Raw genomic sequence first — 15,587 nt, 5'->3', positions numbered from 1 at the left:
CACATCCGTGCTCTACAAAGCTCCAGGTTTTAGTCATACCTGAAAAAGCACAAGAAAAGCTCCCCACACAAGCCCCCAAAAAAGAACAAATGCATACCAAAACTGTATTCAATCACAACAAGCTATGCATTTATTATGCAATAAGAAAATCCTTTACAGATAGTTCACTCATTGTATTGTCAATACAAAGCATAGTAACTAATTGCAAAGGAATTGCAATGGAGGAATTTAGCCAGACAATGGATGTTAAAGAGAAATGTGAACACATTTAGTGACCTTACGTGAAGCTCGATGCGCAAGGAAACTTGTACAAACAATGAGTTAGGAGAATTCCTGATGGTCTCGGGTATTGGAAAACGCACAGGACACAGCACACTGAAAAAATGCAAAGGAAAAACCCTCTCCCCACAATACCCCTCCAATGATGCAACACAGATCTGCAAGACAATTACTAGCATTACAGTGCCCCTATTGTAACGACACAACTGCATGACTAGATATACAATTCATGAAAGATTGAAGCAAATTTTCCAGAACATTAAATACCGCAAGCCGGAACGCGAGGGATTCCTTCCTTATGAACTGTAGACGCGGACTTGGATGTAGATTTTTGAAGGGAGGCCATACAACTTCTGCAAGAGTAACAAATACACAAGCCCCTCCCAACCCAACAAAGCAACTGCCTGTACAGAATTGCAATGACTTCTAATAAGGAGATTTGTTACCACCCTCTCTGGGAAAACAGAGCATCTTGCTACACCAGGAGACTAGATTTGAAGTTGCTATCCTGCGGGGAAAAGAGTCCACTCGAATCTGGTTGGATGTGCCTGGAGGTTTCCTACTCAGGCCAATTTGCGTTGGGTAACATGGAGCTGTGAAGTCTAGGGAAGAGACTGATTAACGCCCCACATCCCCACCCTCCCATTACCCAATAAGATGTGCATGAAACCCAATTTACAACATGTTGTGGACAAGGTAGAATTAATAAAAGCTAATAGGTTAAATGAACATTATTAAATACCTTCCTACATCTCTTTAAACCGCAGTGGATGCACATGATCCGATCCATAGCATTATAGTTATTAACGATGTGTATCAAAAGGGGGTTCTTTCGATGATCCACATTAGGGGGGCAGGCCTGTGAAAAGAAGAACTCGAAACACGTTTTAAATGTCCCCTCCCCCCCAACCCAAAAACCTTTCTTAACCAGGATCAACTATTTCAAAACATATTTTTCTTTTTTTTAAGCAAACATTACTGTAAACTACACAGCATAGGCAATGATGAGTTAATGTACAGGATAGTTACACCCTCATGTACATTTCATGCATTAACTCACTGCTCGGGTTAAGAGGTAGATCTGCACCAATGGTGCGCAGCTGAAGCACTGAAGGGTTGCTGTGTATACACACATCAAATCGGCCGCACAGGAGACCATCCACTCTCACACTCCAATGACGAAAGCTCCTTTTGGGGGAAGACCTATCGAACAACATGGGACTGCCTCTCGATCCGGCTGGGGGAACTACTTGTGATCGCAGGCGGTAGAGAAGTCCGATAAGATGTTCCTCTCTCCAGCACACTACCAAGGCATTCATCACAGCAGACACCACACCACTCATGTCAGCGCACAACAGGAGGTGTGACCACGGTACAAAACGAGTTACACAGCTTGCCTGTAAAGAGGAAGAGAGAACTGTACGAGAAATTGTGTTCTACAATAGTTTCTAGCAATAGAATGAAAACTGCCTGATAATGTTAGAGAGATACCTCTACCCAATATACAAACCACCGCCTTGCTTTAAACTTGTGAAGCTAGAAGACACTGTGCGCCCTGTCCCCCCCTCATCACTGGCTGGTTCTGGAACTGCTTCAGCGATGGCCACTCTGCTGATGCTGCTACCCTGCCCCTCTGGCTCCCTCTGGTGTACACTTCGCCAACACCTGCTGCAGCTGCTTCCTGCTCTCTTTGGCCCCCTCTCCTCTTTCCTCCATGCCCTCTGGTCCTGTCCTGCCTGGAAACACTCTGGTCCTCCCACGCCCTGTGGTCCTGTCTTGCCTGGCTCCACACTCGGTCCTCCCCGTGTCCCATGGCCTCGCGCCGCGCCGGTCCTTGGATTTTCCTGTTATAACTAAGTCCATTTTTTTGATGTTGCAATAACTAAGTCCATTGGTCCCCTCAATAACTCAGTCCATTTCCCCCCCACGAAAAAAAAAAAAAAAAAAAAATCTTCTGTCTTCTCTAGTAATTTGAATTATGGGGAAAAAAATCCATATCAACATCTACGCCCCTTATTCACTGAGCTATATATAGCTCGTTATAATAGCTTTGATTCCTTACGAAATGCAATTTAGGAAATTTCTTGAAACAAAAAGATGAAGATTTAAAAAATGAAAAGCGCAATGACTACGCAGTACGGTGTAACACCAAAAAGAGTGCCTTAATCATGGCATAAATCACCAGTAAATGCAAAAATAAATAATAGTCTAAAATTCTGGTTTTAGTTTCCTTATTTAGATTAAAATCCTCACAACATTTGATTTTACTGAGCTGACATTAAGGTTACCCTTTTTTTTTTTTAGTTAGAACAGAGCCTATTTTTAGTGTTAAAATAGACTCCTCAGCTAAAATAACTTGCATGTTTAACAGATTATTCTAGCCATTCACATCTTAACTTCTCTCTTGGTTAATCTTTTCAGGTTGAAGTTTTTTTTTTTTTTTTTTACTTCAGTCTGGTATATTACTTTATGACCAAGTCTGCCTACTCGTACTCTTCCACCCGTGTCATCTTACGTAAGCACTTTCTTGTTGAGTAACATAAGCTAAGAATGCACAACAGCACACCTCTTACAGCTATTAATTATGACTTTTTTTTTTTTTTTAAATACACATCTTCAGCTGTAAAATATTAGCCTGCAGTAATTCAAGCAAAATTCCTGCAGTAACTCTGGGTAGCTTAGCAAAAAAAAAATATGCTCGACTGGAAACTGACCACGCCCTTTCCAACTCCGTCTAGGCGCGTCACAAGTTATTCAAATCTACCAATAGCCAACAGTTAAAGGCTGCTACGTCACGGCTCCCATCTTGAGCAAACTGCCATTAGAAGCAAAACTTTGTTTACGATTCATTTTTCTCAGCTCTACGTTTAACTGTATCGTCTATATAACAGAAACGTTACGCTAACCGCTGTCAAGCTAACATACCGAACGTTTTTAAAAGTAACCTCTTAACGTTGGCATTAAACACGAGTCTATTTTTGGCTCGCTTGCCCTGCCGTTAGCTATGAGCTAACATTAAGTAGTTTCGAAAAAAGAGAAAGTTAGGTATCGGATTAAGGCTGGTTTTCAGTGACATTTGCCAACTGAAGCGTATCAATCAAACATAAAGCTCGATCACAAAAACGTTTAGTATAAAAAGACAATAGAAGGCACAATATATCCTTCATATTGAGGCTCAGCGTTTAGACAGGGCATTACGCTCTTTTACTCTGTTCAAAATACAAAACCTCGAAAGAAAACACGAATACAATGTGAGGTAGAGTAAATCTACACAACTTCACAGCTAACGATTGAATCTCAAAGTATTAAAATAAAATAAAAAAAGAACGGCTTAACCTGTCACGCATCATACCAAGCCGGATTCGTATCAATGCAGTCTGAGATGAAATGGCGTCACCAGCGGTATTTATACTGTTTGGGTGATCCGGATACGACAAGATGTGGTATTCATCCGGTGAAAAAAGTAGTCCCACTTTAACAGGAACAAAACGTACAGAAATGTGTGGCTTTCGATTCAAGCTTGAAAACAGAAAGTGCGTAAGAATATGCATTAATGTTGGAATATGTGGAACAAAGTACTATTGCTCAAACATGTGTTCCCATTCAAACATCTTCAGAAAAGACACTAAGTGAGTAAAGTGTGATTGTGCTGATGTTGTCTATTGAATTCAGGATATTTGACACATGTTGAACGCAAACAGCGAAGTAATTACAATAAAAGGGGAAATGTTTAGCCTTGCACCACGAAATCAAGATAGCTGACGTCACAGGAGCGGCTGTGCGGATGAGTCTGTACTTGTGTGCAATGCGGTCCGACCAAACCGGATCAAACTAGAATGTGCTAGAGTAGCCGGATCTTATTCCCCTCTACTGCAATGATATGCCATTTGATCGACAAACAATAGAAAACAGCTAACTCATCTTCTCTTACTTCGATGACCTATGTTCAATAACGTTTGCTGTTGTTTTTTGCTCAATTTAACAGTTGCTGTTAAAGCTGCTGGTGTTGGCTGACTGTATTTTCTTTTTCAGATGTATGATTTGGTATTTTGGATACCTGTATTTACATCCTATATTGTGTTAGTCTTGGTTTTAATGTGCAATCAGCCTACTAGCGATGCAATAGTTGGCCTACAGCGTTAGTGTGGGCTGCAAAGTGTACGTGATATAACTAGAAATATCCAGACCCATCTAGTGGAAGTTTGTTGCTGTGATGATGTGGAAAATTACCAGTGCTAAAAGGCCAACATGTGAGGTACGTTTCTTCACCAGTAGATGGTGCAGTAAAAAGCCATGCATTCATGCTCCAAGTGCATGAAACCTTCCAATGCCCCTCTCCCTTGTGTGTGCCTCTGCTGATGTGGTTGTCAACATCGATTGCAGTTGCTTATCCTGGACAAGTCTGGGCAACCTCCCTCATGTAGCTATTTAGTAATGTAATTTCTTTAGTTTACTAAGCACAACTACAATTCTTAAATAATACGTTGTAAAGCTCAAGAGATGGGGATACTTTAAGTCAACATTCTTAATTACTTAAAAACAAAATGGTAAAACAGATCTCATATTCAGTATGTGTCTTGGTAGGGTGTCCAGTGCTGTCCACCACCTTGTTTTGTAGTCACAGGGTAAAACTCAGTGTAAATTCAAAGGATGGGAAGGAGTGCTTACTGTCATTGATCAGCAACAGTCGGGCGTGTTTTTTCTCTTTGAGTTTCAACCCCTCCCTACCTGAACGAGTTGATCTTTTTCATGGTTATTAGATGGGTGATAGTCACACTTTAGCAAGAGAGACGTCTCCTATCATGTGATACTAAGGCCTCTGATCTAACCTAGGCTCATCAAAACCTTTTTGTGGTATAGGCCTACTTGCAAATCAAGGTGTTGTTTTAATTTGCATAGAGTGACTCAATGATTGTGTTTGTAGTTGTGAAGCATAATTATATACGGATTGAGAGGTACAGTTGTACGATTTAAGTAATAAACACCACAAATCTAGAAAAGGTATTTCAATAGCCTGATAAAGAAGACATTTTGACCAAAAGGTTTGACAAATCAAAATCATTAATCACATCAATACAACCTCTTGCAAGTTACACAACTGTCTATGAATTTTCAACAATACCAATGATTTAAAACAACCATAGGCACTGAAAGCTTAACAGTGAAGATTGTATGACATAATCTTTGATAGCTGACAAATTGAAACATCCAACTATATGTATCGTTTTATCAACCAACCCTGTTTGCATTAGTCCCATTCATTGTAGGAAACCTCTTAAAATCAATAGGGCAGCTGTGGGCAGTTCAATAGCTTTGGTTAATACTCGTATACCTTTTTTGTGTAGATTTGTAAAAAAAAAGTGTTAAAAAACTAAGTTAAGAGTTATAGGATATAGTTATGAAGGTTGAAGTGCGAGGTAGCAGAAACATATGTGCAAAAAATACTTGCATAACTTGCAAGTTATATGAGTGGGGTCGATTAACCATGTTATGGATCCTGTGCGAGGGACCGATCGATTGTCTCCTGTATGAGGACAAGGTCTCGCCCTTTCAGTTGGTTCAATGAGCGCCCATCTGTTACATCAGGCGTGATGCAAAATCAAGCCACCATCCAGAATTTCATACATTCCTGCTCACAAGCTGGAATTTCATTATTCTGCATTCAGCCGCTGAGGGAGACAACCTAATTCATACAAACAATCTGGCAGCTGGATACTACTGATTACTGAGCTAGCAAGTTAAGCATATTATTTATTTTTCACAATGTGCAGTGAATGCTTGCTCTACCTATTCTTGTGATTAGAAACAGCCTTGGATTGTTGTCTGGGTCTAGAGGGATGATTTCTGCAGCTGACAAAAGTTCTAACTTCATAGAGAATAATATTTTTCTCTAAAGCAACAAGAAAGGGCTGATTGCCATCAGGGATCACCGTCATTGACAACATACTAGAAGAGACAGGACATGGATACGTTTTTTAAGCCTGTTCACAGCCCCTCTGGCCCTGATGAGATCAAGCCGCGGAGGCATCACCACCACCATCTCCCCCCTCACCACGAACCACACACCCAGTCACACAGGTAAGATTTCTATTTATGTCTAATGGAAATGGCCTATTTAGAAATAAAATTACAACCACCGTCAAGTTAGCAAAAGCTACATTTTGGAATCAAATATACAGATTCTGGCAATAGTTAAAAGTGTGCAACCTTACTTCATAATACAAATATACGGGCTGTTTTTCATAGGTAATGATGATTTGTGCAGAGAAATCATTGGCACTGAATGGTTTAGGACCAAAATACATTTATTATCGTCTTTTAAGTACCATCCACGCCTTTCAGGTCATCTAGGACATGGAGTCAAAACTAAACATGGAGAAGCAGCATTCAGTTTTATGTGCCATATATCTGGAATAAACTCACAGAAAACAACAGGTCGGCTGCAGCTCTTAATTCTTTAAAAACAAGGCTAAAGACTTCTCTACGCCGTTGCCTTTTTAAAATCAAACAGTAACTTTTTATTCTTGTATTTTAAATATGTCTAATTCTAATTTAAATGTTTACAATTATTTTTTGTCTAACTTTATATCATCTTATGTGGTGGTGTTTCTTTCGAAAATTGTCTTGATGTTTTGTGTAAGATCTTAGAATCGCATTGCAGCATAAATGTGTTTTATAAATAAACCTGCATTGCCTCTAATCCCTGTGTCGCAGGTACACAAGCGTTGATGACACAGACAGAAACACGGATGAAAGCCACGGGCACCATCGTCACCATCAACATGGTCGCTATCTCCATGACAATCCTCATTATAACTCCCACCATCATCATCATCAAGGCCGGCAGTTTCACCACAGCGAAGTGGATGAGATCCTGTACAACAACGAAACACCTGTAACTCCCTCTAGGGCCTCCTCTCTTCCCTGTCTTCATCCTCTTCCTCCTCCTCTTTTTCCTCATGGTACACAGAGGAAAATGCATATGATCCATTCTCTCTTCGTCACCCTGAGCAGCCACAGCACTCCCTGTCCTGCTCCAACATCTCAGAAGTGCGCAGAGGTTTTCGGGAGGACGATGGCAATGAGCCCATTGTCTTTGCCACCATCAAACACAGAAATAACGGCAGTGTGTGTAGTGAGACACATGGGATTGCACAAAAGAGGGTAACGCGTGGTTTTCCTTGTCTGGATAGGGGTCACAGTAGAAGTGAAGAAGGCCTCCTGCAGGGTAATGAAAGTGATCTTGGAGGAGAACAATCCAGGGTACCACAAAATAACTATGGACCTCTGCATAAGGCAGTTAGTTTGAACCGAAGCCTGGCTTTGAACGAGGAGGAATTTCTGCTTGGTGTTGGAAGGGGACCCAAGAGAGCTGTGTCCTCCAGTCAGCTACCCAGCAAAGGCATCCTAAAAAACAAGGAGCCCCATACTGACATCCGCAAGGCCAAGTCGATGGAGGTGCTATCACCAAGAGTTACCAAACAACCCATTGGGCAGAAAGGGAAAGGAGGCACTCAAGTGGAGCACGCCAGGGCAACTTTTGTGAAGGAAAAGTTGCAATTCTCAGCTTTTCTAGATGAGATTACAAAACAGGTCATAAGCCCATCGGCTCTCAATATCCTGGGTGTGAACAAGGAGAAAGCTACTGTGAAGACACCTGTCCCACCCCCGCAATCACCTGGACCAGTCAAGCCCCAGCTCCCACCAAAGAAGCACAGAGGGAGTTTAGGGGAAGTGAGGGAGCAGAAACAGCACAACAACAGGACGGAAAGGGCCCCTCGCAGTGGCTCTCGGAAACATTCGGACTGCTCCAATCCTGAGAAACTGATCTCATATGGGGATAGGAACCACCATGGCAGCCCCCCACCTCATCCTTACCCCCGGTCTCCAAGCGTAAACTCTCACCACGAGAGCAGCCGTAAAGACAGGAGGCCCTCTCCCACTGGGGGCTCCGTGTCAGGGGACAGATATGGTCGATGTGGGCCTCAGCTCACAGATGGCACCTGCACCAGTCCTGAACCCATCCAGCCCAAACATCGCCAACACCGCAAACAGCTGCCCACCACCTCCCACATTCAGTCCACCCAACATTACCCCCAGCACCAGCCTCATCCCGGCCTTGGGCACAGAGGGCTCAGCAGCCAGGGTGTGGGGCCAGCTCACGGATCTGAGTCTTCATCCTCCAAATCTGATTCTCCCAGGGGCAGAGACACGGCCTCCACCGCTACCAGCCACAGCTCAGAGCTGAGTGAGCGACACCAGTCACAGCAGCATGCGGGGCCACCACTACCGCGCAGGGTGAGTTTATTTTAGTCACATTTATGCTATTTTGGATAGGGTACAAAAATACGACACAAGAGAACTCTTTCGCAGCGCAGATGACTTGGAATCAGTTTAGAAAAGTCTGAAGACATGATTGTTTTGCTTCATAACATCATGGTTAAGTAAGTTGGTATACATCTCTTTGTAATCATAAACATGAAATTGAAAGATTGTGGGCCATTTCTTTTTTAGCCTTTATTGAAAACACTGAGATATTTAAAAGGTTTTATATGCATAGACTATGTGATTTTTAATTTTTTTATATAGTTTCATTTGTTAACAAGTAAGCTTATCTACTGACATTCACCACTCTTAAGGACAGGTATGATGAAAACAAATGTGTTCAGAAACATCATTTTTAACAAATCACTTTAAACATTTATACATGTTTGTATATCCTGGTTGGATTCTTTAATTAGATCATTTGTCTTCTGTAATTTTCTAATTTTGAGAAGCACAGTGGAGATACATCCTTATAAATAAATGACATTTGAGTCTGACTGCCTAAATAGAAAGATGAGGCTAACATTCAAAAGAGTCAATGACAAAGCTTCTGAAGGCATTTTACCGCAATGAGGCAAGGATATTTCTGCGTAGGCAGAACAGGATGAATGTAATGAATGCAGTATTGCTCCTCTCTTGCACAGGCGGTAGCTGAGTCACAGGCTGTGTGGGACATGTCAAACACTGCGCACTGAAAGCTGAGTCACTCTTCAGCATTGCACCAGATGCTAGTCCTGTACTTTTAGGGAAAACTCCATTCGAAACTACCTGAGTTACCATTTATTTAAATGGTGTATGTTCAGTGTATTCACTGTTTACCCTTATTTTACAAGGAGAGCTAAAATCCTTTTTAAAAGAGAAACCTGGCCAATATCAAAACACAATACAGTAAAATACAATACATGAATACCAAGGCTGTTGTCTTTACACTGAGACAAATCTCTCTCACACTACCTGCCAGCACAATGTACAATAAGGGAGTGAGTCTCCCTTTGCTCTTATGTAAGAATCTGCTCATACTATCAGTCTTTGATACCGACGAACACACACACAACATTAGATAACATTGCCTTTTCCATGTGCTCCCTGTGTAGGATTTGAGTTTGTCTTTTCAGGTTATGGTTCAGTGAATTCACACGTACATATAAATAACCACACACATACAGAGCGGCTAAGAACTAATCGATACCACCAGAGTACATTTCCTGGCACAGTTCTGCGATAACTCAATAGTTTATTCTATCACGTCCTCAGTAATGGACTGGTCATCCATCCAGGGTGTGTCCTGCTGTTAAAACACTGCCTGCATAGGCCAGGCTACAGCTCCTGAAATGTTTTTAGAAACTGAACAGTTGCTACTAAGTGTTCTCTATGTATCTATGTTTTTTCACCTAAGACTAAGCCTGGGAAATATTGCTATGGTTACTTGATTTTTCCTTTAGAATTAGGGAATCATCTCATTTGTTATTTTTTGCCTATTTTCCTGTAAATGGCTTTCTGCCTAAGTTCATGCATGCCTGAATATTAGTGCATGTTGTATTCGGAAAGTGAAATGTTCGTCATTGTTTTGGCTCTTCTCCAGCAAACAGGAATACAAATGAAACTATGACTATGACGCTCTGGCTCTAAGCAAGGGTGCATTGGGAGTTTTCACATTCATATTGGGTGAAACACTGAATAACTTATAGCCCATTTTACTCTTTGATCTAAAATCAAGAGCCACACGTTTTACAGTTATGACAAGCCACGCACATTTTATTTTCAATGAAATGCAAAAAACAAGACCGTCAAAATACTTGTTACATGTTTACACTGTATTCAAAGTATGCCCCCTGTACTTTATGTGTATTATTGACTTTATTGTCAACTTTCTTTTTATTCTTTTTCTAGGACACACTTTTTGATGCCAGCCATCTCCAGTAAGTGTGTGTTATCATACTTCCTGTCTACTTAGTACATTTGAGTGCAACTTTTTAAACATTTCTCTCTGTCTCATCATGTTTTCTCTGTGTCGATCCTTTCATGGGTCAGTGTTTATTGATCACACTAATGAACATCCTCTCTCCTCCACTCCTGGTTTAAAGGGAGAGAGGAGGGGCAGTTATGGAACTGAATTATATAATAATCACTACGTCGTTAGAAAAAGGAATATGTGACTAAAGAGAGGTTAGACATTGTAACAAAGCTCAAAATAAAAAATACCTTTAATATTTAAATGTTAAATCCAAGTTTTGGTTCCAATAGTAGTATTTGTCAACCCCTTATATTTAATACAGAATTTAAAATAAATCGATCCATTGATGTTATTCCAGAATCTTCCTCTCATATGAATTTGTAGTTTGTAAAATGGAGACATGTTAACGTGCTGAAAAAACAGACTTCTATAGCTTTAAAGCTAAATGGTGCTAGCTGGCATACAACCTCTGAAACAGGCATCATTGTAGATTGTGAGAGGCAAATCCCTTTTAAGTGAGGTATAGATTTTTATGTAATTCATTAAAACCGAGAAAGGTGGTCAAAAAATGAAAATCTTTTGAAACAAAAGTCATTTTCCCATCCTTCCTTTGTGTTCAGGGCGCTGCAGGAGGAAAATTCAGATCTTCACCAGAACTTGGTGCAGACTGTGGTTTGCATTGAGAGCCTGGAGGCAGAGCTGCAGAGGACCAGAGACGAGCTTGGCCTCGTCAAGGAGAAATATAAAAGGTTTGGGATCATAAACAGAACGCAATTCAGCCTGCTTGATGGAATTTACATTGTGTATACCCTATAACTTGAATGCACAAATAAATACAACATCTCAATTCAATTCAAGGGGCTTTTTTCGGCATAACATTTGTCATGTTTTGCCAAACCACAATTATAATTAGGAACAAAACTGAAACAGTAGTTCCAACTTAATGAAATACGTTAATGAAATGCAATTTTATTTTTATATAAGCCATTAAGTTATAATTTCAATGTGACTTAAACAATGCATAACAAACAAATCACTGCAAGAGTTAATCTATTGAATTCCACATATTGTGTGCTACATTGCATGACAGTACATGATATCTCCATGAAAGTGCAAAAATCTATAAATCCAACCTGTGGCTTTACATAACAGTTTTTATAGATTCATTGATCCATGGAACATACATTTCCCCTGTGCATTTCAGCAAGTGTTGTGGTTCTGCAGTGACATCTTTTCCACAGCCAAACAGAGACAGGGTGACTGGGCATATGTCATGTCCTTTCACACTCACCAGTGAGAGTCTTGTCAAGCCTTTATCTATCACCAAACTGCCACCGTGGCGCAACATGCACACACCACACATTCCTCAGCAGACCAGAGCAGCTAGAGTGAATGGTCCCCTCACACTGAGCTCCAGTTGGGTGTCAGTTGCTTCATGTTTGCAGAAGAGCTTGTGTTGGCCACTTGGCCTAACAAACAACTGTCTTTAGCTTCAAATAAGATTCAAGTCAGTTTACATTTGTTGCGCTGTTAAAAAACGGTTGACGGTAAACGTGGTTGACCAGATTACTTGTTGAGGGAGTCAGTTCCACAGCTTAGGCCAAGTCAGCGATGGAAAGCAAGTTCATTTAAAATGTTTGAACTGAGTACGATTGTTTGGATCCTAATAAATTAAAGTAAATGTTCAAAGTGATATAACTGAATCGTACCTACAGCCACATTTTGCTGCAGCTGAAGGTGTGACACAGTAGTAAAAGACTCAAAATGATATGATGAAAAAGTGTCTATGTATTAATAATACTGATAATGTCTTTTCTTTTTCTTTCTATGTTTCTTTCAGCCTTCTAGATACCCACACAGGGACCAAGCAGGCCAATAACCTACTGGGGGAACACCTGCATGTAGCGGTGAGAATACTTGAATGAAAATAAGATTGGGGGAAAATGATAGAAAGGATTTTGTACCTATTTGCCTGCATTGACTAATGATGAGCTACTTAATGTACAATTGACCCAATGCCCGTGTATGCGTGTGCAGTCAGAGAGCCTGACCAGTGAAAGAAAGTACCTGCAGACCCGAGTGTCCCAGCTGAGCTCAGAGTTAGAGGATGCCCACAGGACCATCGCAGCCCTGGAGAACATCAATGTGAGCACAGTGCCACCTACTGGACACATGGGAACACCACACATTGCTAACTTTTAACTAAATGCCTTACTTGGATTGATCATCCCATGCAAAAACGTGTAATAAAAAAAGGCAGGACTTTTACTTGTAACATATATATTTTTTGAACACTTCAGTAAAAATCTGAGAACTCTCCCTACGCTGCCTTCAGGGCACATAGCTAGGGACCCATAGGGTCATGGGGTCCCGGAAATAGAGACTCTATTTAAAGTTGCTGTTCTGCCCTGCAGATCATAAACATTTTTCATTGAAAATTCAAAGAGTTCAGTAAAAAGTTGTGAAGACCTGATCACAATGTTGCTCAACATTGATGGAAGAGAAGTTCTACAGTTAAAAGTTAGTTACAAGTACCTTAACATTTTAGAATATTAGTTAAGTGCATTCATTACGTCACACTTGCATGCATTGCTAAAAAGACAAACGTTTTTCCTGCCAAGAGAAGGCCAGAAATGAATTTACACTAGTCTACTGTATACAAAAAATATCTTCCCATGTAAGTAACACCTCTGAAATGTCTCCATTGGTCCAACAAGTATTTAAAAACAAATGAGGTAGAGATAAGGAACTCCTTTATAGAAAACCCTCCCAGATTTACATGTGCTATACTTCTTTTTCTGCATGGACTCAGTTCTTACAGAGGTGTGTTTGTGTCTCAACCACAGGTGCCGTGCTTGATAAAGGATTTATTGGAGAAGCACTTTGGTTCAACTGAGGCCATACAGAAGCTCCTGACCACCTCTGCTCCGATCCACCAACCTGCTGCCTCCCTGCAGGCCGGGGGCCACCAAACACCTAAAGTGGAGGAGGCAGTCAATGATTGGTTGATGAAATCAGAGGCGGCTCCGAAGAGGGTCAGAGCCTTCATACCATTTAAACAGGGGGGGGCAACAACAGGAACTGAAAGCAGTGTTTCTGCTCAGCAGGAGTCCAGCCACAGCCCCCCTTTCTCTGTAGCTGACATCAGCACTTCTATCTATAATAAAATGGCTGCCAGTTATGCTGCTAGGCCACAGCCTCAATATCCTGAAATCCAACAGCAGCTTGCTTTGGCCACTAACCACACTGACACCCCTCAGAACCTCCAGCAGGCCCATGTGGGTGGGGACAGCTGGGGTGTTAAAGCAGGGGTAAAGGTAACGCTTTTGGAGCAGGACGTTGTGGATGTGACTGCCGTGTCAGCCCAGCAGATCCTGGATGATTTCCTGCAGCAGCTGCAGCTCCATAAGGAGGCGGGAGGAGGGGAACAAAGAGGAAGAGTGGCAAAATGAAAATGCCATCCAACAACAGGGCAGTGTTAATATAAATGATTGTGTTATTGCATTGAAATATGTAAGTCATTGTTATTAGATATAAGTCCCCAAAATACAAAACATCTGTTATTTTTTGGCCTGTATAAAGTGTACTTTTGAGGTATACTTTGATTGGTTTTAATAACCAGAGGAATAAGAAGGAAAGTCTTTGCACGATTTCGAAGTACAACATTATTACCCATAATTTTTTGGCAAAATAAAACCTTGGTAGTTCAAATGCCAAAATGTAGTTAAAATGTGAACATGCAGTAGTTGAGAAAATAAACACACTAGAGAAACTTTTTCATTTAATATATTTCAATTTAAATGTTTTTTTAAAATAATGTATTTACTGTGTATTTCCATATCCTGTTGCCCTCTAATTTTCCTCAATTTAACAGAGAATCTTTCAGTCAAATCTTGTCTTCAGTGTCACTGTTGAGTTTCCAAATATACATAATATATAGTAATTATTTTTAAAAAGCCTGTCGTACAATAACAAAAAGTTATTTACTTCTATTTTAAGCAATAACCATGGAGAAATCCCTCTTGGAATTTTACACTCAAATGTTCACATCTGTTATTCCTTACTGTGACTGGATATTTGTTAAGAAATAACTTTAGTAGGAAGGTGCCTGATATAAAGGTCAGATCTAAAAAATGCAGATGGGCTGATATGAGGATAATGTTATAACATTATTTATGTGAACATTTAAATTAGTATAAAAATTAGTAAATATTTTTTGAATTTGTATATATGACACATACATGTACAAGCCTTTAACTCCTGCCACGATATGGGTTAAATGTTAATGTTATCTAGTGGGTAGAACATACGTGAGACACGTAGCGACACGTTCGTGTTATTTTAAATTATAGAGGCCCTATCCCTCATCACTGTAAATGTAACCCTATGTATTATGCAGTTATATATCTAGTCTACATCACTGTAATATTTCTCTGTATCCTCCTGGATGTTCTACCAATAAAAATGCCTAATCTTAAATTAATGCAGCATGTCAGACTACATACATTCCTTCTTCATCTTTTCTTGTTCTCTCTCTGCTAGTCAAACATCATTAGGAGTAATATTTCATAGTTCATATACATAGTTCCCTATTTGGTTGTTATAGATGGGAACACCAAACTGGCTTCAACCTGACTAGCTCTGACTCAAGCTGTCATAAATACTTTTTAATAACAGCTTAATCCTATTGATCCAGCTCCATCAACCTCCCTCTCTATTGCACTCTTTAAATGATCACATGCAGGTCTCCTCTCCATAGTCTTACTTTACATTAACAAACTCCCTGACAGCATATCAATATTCAGTCATTTTCAGTCAATAAATGAGTCATATATATCATATGTACTGTATATGTGAACTTTCTCGTAATTTGATCAACAAGTTATATTCAGTTGGTTGTTAATAGGAGTAGATTTTCAGTAGAAAGAAAACAGTTCATACATGAAAGTCTCACAACATTTCTGGACATTACTGTAGAGTTTTTCAAATGTATTTTTATCCCGCTCTGACCGAGTAACATCTTGTTTGT

General features: G+C 40.3%; 1 protein-coding gene across 2 annotated transcripts; it reads left to right on the top strand.

Moving 5' to 3' along the window:
- The first annotated feature begins 5,865 nt into the window (after positions 1-5,865).
- Positions 5,866-15,021, top strand: si:ch211-276i12.4 (uncharacterized). Of its 2 annotated transcripts, XM_063875993.1 has the most exons (7): positions 5,866-6,357; positions 6,994-8,577; positions 10,495-10,523; positions 11,179-11,307; positions 12,399-12,465; positions 12,596-12,703; positions 13,405-15,021. In XM_063875993.1, the coding sequence occupies exons 2-7, from the start codon at positions 7,732-7,734 to the stop codon at positions 14,008-14,010; spliced, it is 1,785 nt and encodes a 594-aa protein (XP_063732063.1). In that variant the 5' UTR covers positions 5,866-6,357; positions 6,994-7,731; the 3' UTR covers positions 14,011-15,021. The 2 variants fall into 2 exon arrangements, with proteins under 2 accessions (XP_063732063.1, XP_063732064.1); XM_063875994.1 differs by lacking the exon at positions 12,596-12,703.
- The last annotated feature ends 566 nt before the right edge of the window (positions 15,022-15,587 follow it).

Source organism: Eleginops maclovinus, chromosome 23 (assembly GCF_036324505.1).
Source record: "Eleginops maclovinus isolate JMC-PN-2008 ecotype Puerto Natales chromosome 23, JC_Emac_rtc_rv5, whole genome shotgun sequence".
NCBI classification, from domain to species: domain Eukaryota; kingdom Metazoa; phylum Chordata; class Actinopteri; order Perciformes; family Eleginopidae; genus Eleginops; species Eleginops maclovinus.
Note: the sequence above shows the minus strand (reverse complement) of the source record. Positions and strands in the feature narration are given on the sequence as shown.

Bases quoted from the DNA above. Each gene is read 5' to 3' on its own strand.
- si:ch211-276i12.4 (XM_063875993.1), top strand. From the start codon at position 7,732: ATGGAGGTGCTATCACCAAGAGTTACCAAACAACCCATTGGGCAGAAA. The intron at 12,466-12,595 runs GTGAGAATACTT...ATGCGTGTGCAG, and splicing joins GGGAACACCTGCATGTAGCG to TCAGAGAGCCTGACCAGTGA. The intron at 12,704-13,404 runs GTGAGCACAGTG...TCTCAACCACAG, and splicing joins CAGCCCTGGAGAACATCAAT to GTGCCGTGCTTGATAAAGGA.